The 15139-nt window shown below is 41.2% G+C and overlaps 2 protein-coding genes across 2 annotated transcripts; one reads left to right on the top strand and one right to left on the bottom strand.

The window, feature by feature from the left end:
- Positions 1–2048: 2048 nt before the first annotated feature.
- hdc (histidine decarboxylase) lies at positions 2049–7415 on the top strand. Its single transcript, XM_078795578.1, has 12 exons — positions 2049–2189; positions 2257–2429; positions 2497–2610; positions 2686–2808; positions 2875–3012; positions 3087–3230; positions 3401–3467; positions 3560–3722; positions 4369–4459; positions 4551–4649; positions 4819–4920; positions 6208–7415. Exons 1-12 carry the CDS (start codon positions 2162–2164, stop codon positions 6961–6963), a joined length of 1998 nt encoding a protein of 665 aa, XP_078651704.1. The 5' UTR covers positions 2049–2161; the 3' UTR covers positions 6964–7415.
- On the bottom strand, positions 6894–14529 carry LOC131139224 (long-chain fatty acid transport protein 2-like). Its single transcript, XM_058088606.2, has 10 exons — positions 13892–14529; positions 13449–13658; positions 13202–13360; positions 10615–10739; positions 10337–10531; positions 10117–10207; positions 9852–10050; positions 8797–8894; positions 7469–7599; positions 6894–7381 (listed from the first exon to the last, which is right to left on the bottom strand). Exons 1-10 carry the CDS (start codon positions 14364–14366, stop codon positions 7208–7210), a joined length of 1857 nt encoding a protein of 618 aa, XP_057944589.2. The 5' UTR covers positions 14367–14529; the 3' UTR covers positions 6894–7207.
- Positions 14530–15139: the final 610 nt, after the last annotated feature.

The following is a 15139-nucleotide window of genomic DNA, read 5'->3' as shown; positions in this document are numbered from 1 at the left end:
CCTTTGTGCTTGTTTGGTGGTTACAATTTTACTTAAAATTGACAGTACAGTTAACAAAAATGCAATCAGAACATCATAGTTAGGTTTATTTGAACAATAGAAGTGCTGTATATCTGTATACATTACAGTATATACTATATTTGCATAAAGGCAAAATTATGTTTAAATAAACAATTGTTATTTGACCTGTGACCTCAGCTACTTCAGCTATTGAGGGTGAGCTATCCTAAAAATATATTCAGAATCTATAAAAATCATGCTTTGTCGCAGGATTTATCCAAACCCAAATGAAATCATCTAGTTTTACACAACAATGACCTGTTTGAGATGCCTCACTTGGACAAATTCATGTTTTTTTAACTTTGGAAGTAGACTTGTGTAATGCAAATTCTAATAAAGTGCAGTATTGGTCAAAATAATAAAAAAAACAACAGAACAGAATCATAAAGCACTTAGACTTTGAAGTCAGAAGGGGGCACCTGGAGCTTAGATTGCACAATTATGTGTACAAGTGCTTTCATCAGGGTCAGACTTTCAAACATGGAAATACAAATAGAGCACAAAGCCTACACTGTGCTCTCTGTTCATAAAATCCTTAAGCCGGTTGTATTTTGTGACACATACACTCCATATTCACAGACATTTAGACTTCAGTGGGATCAAAAGTCTGCAAAGTATTCATGGATTAAATGACCATATAGAAAATAAATTTCATACATGTTTTTTTATGTCATAAAATATGTTGCACTTTGGTACCTTGTGCAATATGAGAAGACATCCTCTGACACATACACTCCTGATCAAAATTTTAAGAACAGTTGAAAAATTGTAATGTGCACTATTGTATCTAAAATGTCAATTCAATGTCATTTTCTGGTATTCTCACTGTCATGATTTCGCCGGGGCTGCACAGTGGACGAGTGGTTAGCACATAGGCCACACAATCTGGGTTCGATTCTCCATATCTCTGTGTGGAGTTTGCATGTTCTCCCCATGCGTGGGTTTTCTCCGGGTACTCCGGTTTCCTCCCACATTCCAAAAACATGCTAGGTTAATTGGCGACTCCAAATTGTATAGGTATGAATGTGAGTGTGAATGGTTGTTTGTCTATATGTGTCCTGTGATTGGCTGGCAACCAGTCCAGGGTGTACCCCGCCTCTCGTCTGAAGTCAGCTGTGATAGGCTCCAGCACCCCCGACCCTTGTGAGGATAAGCAGCATAGAAAATGGACGGATGATCTTGCCATCATTTTAAACTTCTTCAAAGATCTTGAGGGATCAGTGACGAAAATGTCAAATGGTATACCCCAAAAAATGTCACCATGTGAGAATCAATTGGCTGTCCGTGAAGACACAGGTCGATCCTTTGGCCCAAATGAAGGTTGTTACTGGTGCAGATTGCAGTCCAATATCCATCCGATGGCATCTGTGAGAGAAGGGTGTTAAGAACCAAAACATCTTCAAAGGCCTCGCCTTGTTCAATGCCACAAAATTGTTTGTTTGTAATTTGCATGACAGCACCAAACATGGGAAATTGAACAATGGAAGGAAGTTATATTCTCTGGAAAAAAATGAAACCCTTGTGGTCCTTATGGCTTCCAACATTATGGCATGACAAGGAGATCCCATCTGAGATGCTTTCCACACAGCACAGTGGTGGGGCGCCATCATAATATTGTTTAACACGAGAATACAACATTCTAACTACATTTATAGGTCAGAAAAGTGGAAAAAGCATAATAGTTCCCCTTAAATGTGCAACATAATCAACCAAATTAATTGCTTGTTGACATAACTAAAAATAAATCTTATTTGAAATTTAGCTTTTTAACATTAGAATAAAATAGAATAATGTTGTGGTACAGAGGGACAAATATATAGATGAAAATGCATAAGATCAATAGATCAGTACCTCAATATAGCGCTAATATTGACATGTTCACGTTTGTCAGATGGGTTTTGTCTATACATCTTATATCCAATTATATACAATCTATTTCATGAAAGAACGCCTGTTAAGCATTGATATGCGTCACCACTTTTAGGGCGTGCCCCTCCCGGTTGGGTCTATATAGATGTGAGATGATCTAGACCACCGAAAAAAGGCAGCGCCGCTGCAGAACAATTCTCTAACCGCTCAAGAACCTCCCATCTAAACTAATATGCAGGCTGAGGAATACAACCGCAGAGGTAATAACAGGCTGCTGTTTTGATAATGAACATATTTTGTCATCCATTATCTTTGTTTACATCTCAGGTAAGGAGTTGGTGGACTACATCACAAAGTACCTGAGCTCCATACGAGAGAGAAGAGTGATTCCAGATGTAAAACCAGGTTACATGAGAGCGCTTCTCCCAGACTGTGCACCTACAGAACCTGAAGACTGGGAGAGTATCTTTGATGACATTGAGAAAGTCATCATGCCGGGAGTAAGTTTCTGTCTGTCATCATGACACCCGATTTCAGTTTCAATCATGTTTTAAACTCTTTGTCCAGGTGGTTCACTGGCAGAGTCCTTACATGCATGCCTACTACCCTAGTCTTACGTCATGGCCATCAATGCTGGGGGACATGTTGGCCGATGCCATTAACTGCGTCGGCTTCACATGGGTGAGTGAAGGAATAAAGCAACAGGAGCTTCTATACTCATCATATATAATATAATGTGTGTGTTTTTTTGCCCAGGCATCCAGTCCTGCATGCACAGAGTTGGAAATGAACGTGATGGACTGGCTTTGTAAAGCCTTAGGGCTTCCTCACTTCTTCCTCCATCACCACTCCGAGAGCAGAGGAGGAGGTATATTACAGGTAGGTTGCACCTTTTTTTTTTGACCCCTCCATGAGACGTCATTGACACTGACACTGTCCTAAAAGAGCACAGTCAGTGAAAGCACACTGGTAGCTCTTCTGGCAGCCAGGAAAGACAAAATTCTGCAGCTGCGGGCTGATCTGGACCAGGACATGGATGACTCTGTCCTCAATTCAACACTAGTGGCTTACGCTTCTGATCAGGTCAATACGATTTCAACAATCACACATTTGACTGAAATAAAGTTCCAATAAATGACCTGTTACTGTGCTCACAGGCCCACTCCTCAGTGGAAAAGGCGGGTCAGATCTCTTTGGTGAAAATACGATTTCTTCCCACGGATGAGCATCTTTCCCTGAGAGGACAGACGCTGAAACAAGCAATACAAGAAGACAGGAGGAGAGGACTCGTCCCTTTTCTGGTGCGTACTGAAGTGTAGTTTGAGGAATACTCAGTAATAGATCTTTTTATCTCATAAGACTTTAATATAATGTGGGATATATTTTCTTAATCTGTAATTACTTCAAAATGCAACTTTCATACAAAATAACCCTCTCAATAAATCCCTCTTATGTTCATTCTGTGGGTAAGCTGTGTGCCACTTTAGGAACGACAGGAGTTTGTGCCTTTGACATGCTCTCTGAACTGGGACCAGTGTGTATGTCTCCATATTTGCACTCATATTTATCCTTTATAATAAGAGTCAGATATTCCACGCAATAGCTTTGTTTCATTTGAACCGCTGTGCAGGTGCAGAGGAGGGACTGTGGCTCCATGTGGATGCTGCGTATGCTGGCTCCGCCTATTTCTGTCCAGAACTGCGTTGGTCCCTCAAAGGCATCGAATTTGCACACTCGTTTGTCTTCAACCCATCGAAATGGATGATGGTTCATTTTGATTGCACAGCTTTTTGGTGAATACATCTCTTACTACTTTTAAAGACATTTTCTTAAAGGGGAAAATCTTAAAGGGGACCTATTATGCTTTTTCCACTTTTCTAACCTATAAATGAAGTTAGAATGTTGTATTCTTGTGTTAAAAGTTTCAGATAATGACGTTTGCTGCCCTGTGATTGGCTGGCGACCAGTCCAGGGTGTACCCCGCCTCGCCCGAAGACAGCTGGGATAGGCTCCAGCACCCCCGCGACCCTCGTGAGGAAAAACAGTAGAAAATGAATGAATGAATGAAGTTTGCGCATTTTGGAAGCGAGCCCTAAAAGAAGTTTGGGATGCCTCGAAATGCTCTGTTTCAAAAGGTGTGGTAAAACTGCCCCTTTGTGATGTCACAGAGGGGCAGACTTCCTTATTATGGTTCATAGTTAGGAAATCACAAATCACTGTGGAGTGGGTGGAATAAATTAAAACTGATCGTTTTGGTAGAAAGCACAAATCAAAGGAAATACAGCTGGAATAAGGGGTTATTGTGTGTAGCTGCTCTATAGGAGTACACAACTCAATACAAAAGGGTTGAAAAATGAGCATAATAGGTCCCCTTTAAGACACAGTGTCTTCCCTAAATGGTACTACTTTTGGAATATGTTGTTTCCGTGATTGTCTCAGGGTAAAAGACAAACTGAAACTTCAACAAACGTTCAGTGTGGACCCGGTTTATCTCAGACATGAGAACTCACAGGCAGCCACAGACTTCATGGTATGATCCCGTGTTGTTGTATGACACATTCAGATCTCTTTGTGTATAATTTGGTTTTTAAGCACAATGCTGATTTCTTTTTTCTGTGCAGCACTGGCAAATTCCCCTCAGTCGCCGTTTCCGCTCCCTGAAGCTTTGGTTTGTCATGCGCTCGTTTGGACTGAAAAACCTCCAGGCACATATTAGACACGTATGTTACAGTTTTTTGTTTGAGAGTACATACATTAAAAAAAAGACTTGGGGCACACCAAATTTGCACTGTGAGCAATTTCCTTTTTTGTTAACTTTTTGATTGTGCTATTGTGTGACCGTTGGTTTGGCATGCCTTTAACTTTCATTACTACTTTTGATTACTTTAGGGTATTGAGATGGCAAAGCTCCTGGAGTCTCTGATAAGGAGTGACCCACATTTTGATATTCCTGCAAAGAGATACCTTGGCCTGGTTGTCTTCTGTCTCAAAGTAGGTACAGTGCAGTAGTAAAATATGAACACTGAAATAGATCACTTGAGTTCTTTCTGTGAAGCAAAGTGTTCTACAAAAGCTAATCATTGTAGAGATGTAACACCTTCTCAGACACACCTTGTTCAAAGGTAAGTCAATGAATTGTGTGGTTTTATCATCGAGAGGTGAAGGACAGAGATTATGAGCGGATCCTCGGAATAATTCAGATTTGTCTTGCTTGCTGTTTTTTTTAAGCTACATCGGTGCCTCGTTTTTTGTCGAAAATTCATACACTGTCTCAGTTATTGTATACACTACACACTGGTCTGTTTGCTCACATATCATTGACCAGGTACACATTAGTGACTCAGTGTCTGTAAAGAATATACATTTGTTCTTTTAGAGTTGGGGCACATTCAGCTGGCAGATTCCAGCTTCTTTACGTCAGTCCAGGTTCTATCAAGCGCTGTACTCACTGCGCTTTCAATGCGGATGTCCATGTCATGAGGCATTCAAGGGCAATGAGTCAGTCTTGAGTGCTGGGAGCTGCTTTTTTTTTATTTATTAGTTCATTCATTCATTTTCTACTGCTTATTTCTAATGCTGGAGCCGTACTGGAGCCTATCCTAGCTGTCTTTGAGCGAGATGGCGGGGTACACCCCGGACTGTTCGCCAGCCAATCACAGGGCACATATAACCAAACAACCATTCTCACTCACATTCATACCTATGGACAATTTGGAGTCATCAATTTGGAGTTGGAATACCCGGAGAAAACCCACTAACATGCAAACTCCACACAGAATCGAATTCGGGTCCCCTAGCTGTGTGGCCTGCGCGCTAACCACTCGGTCACCGTGCAGCCCCTGCTTTTTTAATTGAGACCAAATTTTCGTGATTGCTCCAGTTGATGTAAACAAAGGTGTGTAATAACACAGTCATCATCACGACTGCCGGCACTTAATAAATAAGGTGAGAAACACTATTGAATTCAAGAAAGAACTCATAGAAGTATCCATGTGGCTCTCCCCTCCCCTCTCCTTCGCTGCTCATTGCTGTCTTGCAAACAAAGGTCTTCAATAAAGGTAAAAGTTGCATTTCACATTTCGTTTTCTGCATGTAAAACTTCTAATGTATATTAGAAGTGTTTTGCGTGTCTGGATTGAATTCATTGGATTTACATAGTTTTGTTTGGGAAAAAATAGTGTTCATACAATTCGAATTTCCACGGCTGCTTTGGAACGGAATGTTAACCAAAACTGAGGTTCCACTGTATTACATTAAGTGAGCTTTCTCTTCTTTCAGGGCGGTAATGCTTTAACCCAGGAACTGCTGAGAAGACTGACACGGTCCGGTGCCATGTACCTCATTCCTGCAGACATTCACACTAAACGCATCCTTCGATTTACTGTGACCTCACAGTTCACCACGGCAGAAGACATCCACAGGGACTGGAGCATTATCTCCAAAATAGCTTCCAATCTCCTAGCTGAGACACGTGGCCCTGATAGTGTAAAGTTAGGAGATGAGGTAAAGGGAGATGAAGAGAACCGAGATGATAGACCTGAGGAGGCTGAGGAGACAGCCCCCAGGATGGACAAAGCCCAAGTGGAGCTTTGGATTGACAAGGCATGGAATAGATCTCGGAGGCCAATGCGCTCCCTTAGCTGCAACAGTGAGCCTTTGCCATACAATTATCACGGTCTCAAATCTGGCTATGCCTTTGATAAAAGGCTAAGCCCTCAAGATGAAGCCGACATCCTCCCAACATCAGTATCAGCAGGAGACAGTGCCACGGTAAAGATGGCAGAGATGTCTACAAATATTGTGGGAAAGCAAGCCATGAAAAAGCTCACCAAGTTCTACAGTCTTCCAAGTTTCTGCAATCAGTGGGCACAGGGTAGTCGCCACCAGTTGTGCTGCTCTCTGAAAGTGTCTCAGGCTCCAAAACACTTGACCTCCACTTGCAGGAGAATAAACTGTATCCCTTCTCCCCCTAAAAGCAACACATCTGCCTCCCCTCCACCAATAGACACTACTCCTGTGCCCAAACTCCTTTAAAACATGCTCAGTCTGCATGCACTTAATCAGCGCTTAAATGGGATTGCATTAAGGAAGAGAATATCACAAAGTAAGTTTTGAGAAAGTTTTAAAAACAAAGAATGCTTGCACTATATCATTTACAAACATGACAAAACCAGGAAATTTGCTCTTAATGTGCTTTGAAATGAACTGAAAATCTGTTCTGCTATATGTAAAAGCTTCATAATCATTTGTCACTTTAGTTTCACAGCAACAAAGTGATTCACAGTTTGATTCTTCCCTCTGCTACGGATTCAAACATCTCCTGAGTCATGTTGACGTAGCCCTTATTGTCCTCGAGGAAAAGCAAATGATCTTTAACGATGGCGGGATTGAAGCCCTCCTCAGCTAGCTTCACCTTCATCTGCTTGAATGTACCAGTCACCGGCAGTGCATCCTGCGGGAGATTGCACAAAAATAAATGACTGAAAACTGAATTTATGAGCACGTTATTTTAATATTGACTCATCGGGATGCTGTTTACCAGGATGCGAATAAAGCGTGGTCTTGCGTAGCTGGGAAGGTAGTTTTTCACATGCTGATACACAGCTTTGCCATCAAAGTCCATGTTTTCCTTCAGTGTCAATGCTGCCATTCCAATTCTTCCCTCGTGTCCTAACAACAAAAAAACACACATGCATGGGTAAATAACACTATACAGCAGTAAAATAAATGGTCAAGTAAAGATAATTCACAGAGAACATACTTATTTCTAAAATCACCAATACTTAAACTTACTGATATAGTTAATCTTCAAACAGCTAAAATAATGCATAAGGCTAAAAACAACCAATTACCTAAAAATGTCATCCAATACTTCTCTACAAGAGAGGAGAAATATGATGTCAGGGAAGAACTACATTTGAAACACTTATATGCTAGGACTACGTTAAAAAGCCATAGCATTTCAGTATGTGGAATCAAACTATGGAATGGATTGAGTAAGGACCTCAAACAATGCACAACGATGAGCCAATTCAAGAAACAATACAAGCAGTTGATGTTTGCTAAATACAAGGATGAAGAGTCTTGAACCAGTCATGATGTGCTATATATATCACTATATTGACACTTACTATGGTACCCATTATGTCATTGGATGGTCATATCACCTCGTATTTTGGTACAAGGTACATTATTAAAAAAAAAACAAAAAAAACCTTAAACTGTATTATGGAAAGCAGGAAGTGAACAAATGTAACAGTTACTGATTGTAAAAGTACCAGATGGAGGGGTAGGATTTAATAAGCTTTGCTTCTTCCTACTCCTTTTGGACATGTGGAACTGTGAACTGATTATGTGATGCACTCAATTGTAATCTGATGCATGTTCAAATGAAATAAAACCATTACCATTAACATCATTTTTAGATTTAGTTTTGTCTTTTCAGGCAGATTTGTTGCAAGATTACGTGGTTCATAGTTACCTTCATCAATGATTGATAGGCTGGTAAAAGTTGACTAGCCAGAGAGCATGCAGTGCTCAGATTGATCACAGCGTAATATGTACCTACATAGGCTCAAGCAAAACTAAAAATCAGTCTCTAAAGCACATGTGTCAAAACCATTGCGTTGGCCCGCCTTACGGACCTGAAAATTCCCAACCATTCATAATAAGGGTGCCAGATTCACACTAAAAGTCATGGCAGTACCCTGTCTATACAAAATAACACGTTGAAGCAGCATAAGACAAAAGTCAGAAGTCATCATCAAAAGGAACCACCACGCCAAATGTCCAGTTCGGCTCAAGTTTTCGCCCTGTGCGCGATTGAGTTTGACACCCCTGCTCTATAGGATGATGATGCATTATTACCTGGCACCTTCACACCGTAGACGTTAGCCTCCTCAATGCAGTCCACCATCAGCAAATGATCGGACACCTCTGTGGTTGCCACATTTTCTCCTTTCCATCTGTAATTAATTGGAAATAGCGCACTAAACAAACAGCTTTGGCACACTTAGCAAATAAGATTAACTTTGCAAAGAAGGAATTCTTGTATTTTTTTTGCTCCCCTTCTACACGGACAATTGTGGAGTTTAACTGACCTTTACTGAAGTACATAATGTAATCACCCTAATGTATCACCAATTTGGAGATTCTTGGTCATTTTGGCTAAAAACACTTTAGTTAAAGGGGGCCTATTATGCTTTTTCCACGTTTTTGACCTATAAATGTAGTTAGAATGTTGTATTATCCTGTTAAACGATGCCAAGGTTTCAGATTCAGAGAGGTTTGCACATTTGGAAGCAAGTCATGAAATAGGTTTGGGATGGCTCTGAATGCTCGGTTTCAGAGAGTTTTTTCTAACACTGACTCGCTGTGGCGTCACAAGGAGCCAGGCTTCTTTATATGGGCATGCATTGTAGGCCAGATACGCTCTAGGACTGACTGTCCTCTCCACAGCTCTGCTTCACCTTTTTAACGGTTGTTAGCTATGGCTCCCAGGAAATATTTCTACATGGCAAGCTCAGGCAGAAGTTGTTGGAGTTGGTGATTCCCAGCAAGAGAAAAATATTTTCATATGTCAACGACATTTCACACAGGACTGTATGTGAAATATCTGTCAAACGCTGGCTAAAGCCAGAAGCAGCGCACTCTTGCCGGGAAAGGTGCATTAATAATGTTGGACACACTATGCCGCAGTGAGTCCACGGAGGTCAGGAGAACCACAGCTTTGGCCAGGAGAAGCCACCACCCATTCTTGCTGTAAAGGTGCATTAATCACACTATGGTTGCAAACGTTAGCTATTACCACTCTTATCCAGTGAGGATAATTTTCAGCGATGTAACTGGTTTTACCTTATTGTCAAACATTATCAACTTTTGGCAACTGCATCACCACCAAATGTTTGGTTTCATTCACACACCTGAAAGTGTCCCCGATGCGGTCTTGAAAGAAGACAAAGCCCTCATGGTCGATTTTGAGGAGATCACCGCTGTTAAAGTAGAGGTCTTCCTTCACAAATACATCTCTCAGCTTCTTCTTATCAGTCTGTTGATGGTTCTTGGCATAGCCAGTGAAGGGGGTTGTCACTCCAATCTTACACACCAACAGACCAGTCTCTCCTTCAAGTTGAAAATAGATTATTTGTCCATTATTTGGATTATTTGTTGGATTATTGCATGTTTTACCTCTCGGCACTTCAATACAAAATCCTTTGGAGTCTCTGACTGGCTCCTCTTTCTCTGTATCATACCTTATGAGAGCATAGGGACAAGCCATCTGAAAAACAAGAAAAAACATCCATGAATAAAGCTTTTAATTTAGTCCTATAATTTCTTACTTGTTGTAAATACATGTGAATAAGCTTTCAGTGCCAGAACCCACCCTATACTATTTATTCCCTCTTACTTTGTGAAGGAAATGCACTTTTCCAATGGCTCCAATCTTCCCAGTGTAGTTGACAAAGCCAATATTTCCTTCCGTAGCGCCATAACACTCACAGATGTGAATATCCCCAAAGCGTTGAAGAAAATCTTCCCAAGTATCTGCCCTTAGCCCGTTTCCCACTGCCACCCTGACTTTATGATCTCTGTCATTGTCTCTCTAGAGGGCAGAGAATGAGAGAAGAGAGTTGAAAAGACAATCAGCTTCCTGAACAATAACAAGCATAATATAGTATGGTTTACCTTTGGTATGTTGCAGAGGTATCGCATAATCTCGCCTATATACTGAATAACTGTAACATTGTACTTCCTGCAGTCATTCCAGAAGTGTGATGCAGAAAATTTACGTCTTAAAACAACAGTGATGCCTGGAGATGAAGTACACAGTTAAGCAACATGCAAACTCGCACTGGCAGTTGTAAACTTTAGGACTTTGAAATACAAACAGTGAGTACCACAGCCAAAGCAGTAGTTTTTGAGGTCATAAACCTGTTAGTTTAGCCCCGAGTAAACTCATTCTCAATGTCAGAATGGAGTGGTGTCATGAAAGATGTACAATTTGCTGTACAATATCTCGGCAAGACTCCGCCTGAGTGGGTATGAAAAGGATAAATTCAAGTGTTTTTGTTGAGCCTCCATAGAAGGACAAAAGGAAAAATGGCCATAGAACTGGAAATGGAACTTAAAATAGCAGCAGTGCAGCATGAAAATCGGTGCCCACTAGGGATGATAAATGAGTATCCATTATGCATAATTAATTTTGCATTATGCATGAAAGAGTACATGAAAGAAAATTATGTATTCACTCTTCATGCTCTCTGATTGGTCAGTCACACATAGCGACCGCCTCTCCCTAGACCGACTCTGAAGGCTGCAGCCACAGATAGAGGAGCTAAGCGGGGTGCCTCATTCATTGCATTCATGCATTGACTGGCCACAACATTAGGTACACCTGCACAGTAGTAAATACAAGAGCTGCATCAAACATTCTGCTTGTATGACTATCATACTACATTATATAGTTGCAGTATGCAATCTCAAAATTGTTTTGTAACGTATTTCACAAGACAGAGCTGATTCACTGACTTCACACAGATTGCTAAAAAAAATAAACTACTAAAGTCTTGCCGATCACGTACACACACTCACACACACACAATACACATATACAGTGCATCCGGAAAGTATTCACAGCGCTTCACTTTTTCTACATTTTGTCATGTTACAGCCTCATTCCAAACTGAATTAAATTAATCTCTTACCTCAAAATTCTACACAAAATACTCCATTATGACAATGTGAAAAAAGGTTTTTTTTGACATTGTTTGGCCACTCTACCATACAGGCCTGATTGGTGGATTGCTGCAGAGATGGTTGTCCTTCTGGAAGGCTCTCCTCTCTCCACAGAGGAACGCTGGAGCTCTGACAGAGTGACCATCGGGGCCTTGGTCACCTCCCTGACTAAGGCCCTTCTTCCCCGATCGCTCAGTTTAGAAGGCCGGCCAGCTCTAGGAAGAGTCCTGGTGGTTCCAAACGTCTTCCATTTACGAATAATGGAGGCCACTGTGCTCATTGGGACCTTCAAAGCAGCAGAAATGTTTCTGTATCCTTCCCCAGATTTGTGCCTCAAGACAATCCTGTCTCGCAGGTCTACAGACAGTTCTTTTGACTTCATGCTTGGTGTTTGTGCTCTGACATGCACAGTCAACTGTGGGACCTTATATAGACAGTTATTATATTTCCAAATCATGTCCAATCAACTGAATTTACTGCAGGTGGACTCCAATTAAGCTGTAGAAAGATCTCAAGGATGATCAGTGGAAAAAAGATGCACCTGAGCTCAATTTTGAGCTTCATGGCAAAGGCTGTGAATACTTATGTAAATATGATTTTTTTGTTTTCTATTTTTAATAAATTCAAAACATGTCAATAATTGTCATAATGGAGTATTTTGTGTAGAATTTTGAGGTAAGAGATTAATTTAATTCAGTTTGGAATGAGGCTGTAACATGACAAAATGTAGAAAAAGTGAAGCACTGTGAATACTTTCCGGATGCACTGTATATGAGTAACAATAAATATAGCAACTTCTACTCAATCCAGACTTAAAATAACGTACCCACCCATTTCTGGTTAAACCACACCCACTTTTGGTTCATGGCCCACTCACTCCGAGTACAGATACAGGCAGTGGTGTACTCGCTCATCCATAGTACTCACGTCTCTGTCCTGGCTGCTCAGTATAACATGGCTGAGTTTTTTTTAAAAATGCATAATCCTACCTCTGCACACTCAATCATATTTATTTATTTAACAACCCAATACAATACTCATATGTGACTTTACTCATCTGTATACCAGTCATTATTTGCACTATGACCCATTTATCATTGCAATAAAATTAATATATCTGCAATATGTCTGCTCCTGCATATGCTCCTGTGCAATACTATGTGTATATTTTGGATATCTTGTATATATCTTGTTAAATTGTCTTTTTTTACTCTACTTTTGTATACTTTTTTTTTTTCAACTTGACTACTGCACTGAAAGAAGCTCTCCAACCTTGTTGTACATCTTGTATAATAACAATAAAGGCCATTCCATTCCATTAGCATTTTTTACATGTAAGAATACCATATTAAAAAATGTGATGCATAAGGTTGACTCTCTTTTCACTTATTTATGTTCCACCTCCTAAATGCATGACTAAAGGGTGAGCATCTGGATTGACTTATTGTTACACTCGATTACATTAATATAATAAATAAATTAATAAATGCCCTGCCTGTACATTGATGAATTTGACAGTAAGTGATGTGTCTGTTACCATTTTCTATGGCTCCACACAGCCCCATGAGGAAGCCAGCGCTGTGGTAAAGAGGCAGGTACACGTAGATTATATCATCCGGGCGAACACCAGCAATTGACTGAAGGAAGGTTGCAAACCATAACCTCTCGTGGTTAATGATAGCTGCCTTGGGAAGCCCTTTGGGGTGACAGTAAAGTACGTTTTTCAAATATGAAAATCCAATGCAAAGATTAATAAAATACTGTGATAAGAAAATCAGTTGTACCTGTGGTTCCTGATGTATAGATGTACAGTGCAGGGCTTTTTATGTTAACATTGGCCCTCAGCTGAGGTGATAGAGGTTGGTCGGAGGCCTGTTGAATCTTGTCAGAGAGACATTCGATACCGTCTGAATCATCTCCCTCACTGAGGAGGAAGACACGGACCGCCTGCTGCTTAAGACTCGGGAGCACCTCCTCCACCGCCTCTCGTAGGTCTGACAACAGCAGAGCAAGAGGTTATGGGAGGACATGACACAGGCAGGCTGTACGGTGTAGCTAGTGCGCATGCAAACAGTTAGGATACAGGGTTCGAGTCCCTCCTTGGGCATCTCTGTGTTGTTGTTTTTTTTCGAATATGTCTTACTTTAAGTAAGATAATAAGCAGAAGCGTGTATATATTTATATATATATATAGTATATAAAAAAGAAGGCAATATTGCCTCCTTACCAGCCCCTGCCAACAGCACCTTGGCATCACAGCAAGAGAAGCAGTGCAGCAGGGATTTGGACCTGATGTTGTAGTTGAGCAGAGCAGCGGTACATCCCAATTTGGCGAGGCCGAGCCAGAGCCACACGAAGAGCGGCTCGTTGCCCATAAACACGGCCGCCGTATCGCCTTCTTTCACCAGGCTGGATAGGACTCTGGCTACGCGGTTGCTTTCTTTATCGGCTTGCCTGTACGTGTAGCTGCTCTCCTCGAACAATATGAACTCCTTATCGGGTTGTATGGCCACTTTGTCCAAAAAACTGTCCAGGATGCTGTAAAATGGTTTCTGCGTCGAGAATTTCTTGAGTCGTCTTCCGATTTTAATGGCAGTAAGTGTGTAAGTCAGATCTTTCAAAAAGTAAGGGTTTCTCCAGTAAAGACATAAAGGAACAATGGCCAAGCCCGCCAAAGCGGTATAAAAAATGTACGCAAGCATGGCGATTGATAGAAGAAGAGAGCGTTTACTACTGCAGCATAAGGTGAAGTAGAAGCAAGTTTATACAGTGTACGCCCATTGAACTTTGCTTCTTTCTCCTTCCATTCCGTTGTGGGTGGGCAGCTGTACAGATTCACTGAAATCATTTCATTGGTACTCAAACTTTGATGCTAATTCGTTCTGTTAGCTAGCATGCACATTAGTGTGGATTTGAATACTTTTTCCACTCAAGGGTATCATTAGCTGCAACAATCTATGTATGAATCAATTATCCATAAGTCGACAACTATTTAGATATTTATTGTGTTATTGAAAAATGTAAATGTTCTCTGATTTCAGCCTCTCAAATGTGACTGTTTTTAATATTAGTAATCCATGAAAGCAGACTTTGTGTTTTAGGCAAAACATCCATCCATCCATCCGTTTTCCTCCGCTTATCCGGGTCCGGGTCGCGGGCGCAGCAGTCTTAGTAGGGAATCCCAGACTTCCCGGTCCCCAGTCACCTCCACCAGCTCCACCGGGAGGACACCAAGGCGTTCCCAGGCCAGCTGTAATCCCCTCCAGCATGTCCTAGGTCTGCCCGGGGCCTTTTCCCGGTTGGGCATGCCCATCCCAGCCTATCCCAGCTGTCTTCTGGTGAGAGTCGGGGTACACCCTGGACTGGTTGCCAGCCAATCACAGGGCACATATAGACAAACAACCATTCACACTCACATTCATATCTATGGACAATTTGGAGTCGCCAATTAACCTATCAAGTTTTTGGAAGGAAC

This window comes from Doryrhamphus excisus, linkage group LG13 (genome assembly GCF_037039965.1).
Source record: "Doryrhamphus excisus strain RoL-2023G ecotype Guam linkage group LG13, RoL_Dexc_Guam_v1.1, whole genome shotgun sequence".
In the NCBI taxonomy this organism is placed as follows: Eukaryota; Metazoa; Chordata; class Actinopteri; order Syngnathiformes; family Syngnathidae; genus Doryrhamphus; species Doryrhamphus excisus.
This window is presented reverse-complemented; position numbering and strand designations above follow the sequence as displayed.

Bases quoted from the DNA above. Each gene is read 5' to 3' on its own strand.
- LOC131139224 (XM_058088606.2), bottom strand. From the start codon at position 14,366: ATGCTTGCGTACATTTTTTATACCGCTTTGGCGGGCTTGGCCATTGTT. The intron at 10,532-10,614 runs GTAAACCATACT...TCTGCCCTCTAG, and splicing joins ACCTCTGCAACATACCAAAG to AGAGACAATGACAGAGATCA. The intron at 8,895-9,851 runs GTGTGTGAATGA...AATTAATTACAG, and splicing joins CGCATCGGGGACACTTTCAG to ATGGAAAGGAGAAAATGTGG.
- hdc (XM_078795578.1), top strand. From the start codon at position 2,162: ATGCAGGCTGAGGAATACAACCGCAGAG. The intron at 3,723-4,368 runs GTGAATACATCT...TGATTGTCTCAG, and splicing joins TTTGATTGCACAGCTTTTTG to GGTAAAAGACAAACTGAAAC. The intron at 4,460-4,550 runs GTATGATCCCGT...TTTTCTGTGCAG, and splicing joins AGGCAGCCACAGACTTCATG to CACTGGCAAATTCCCCTCAG.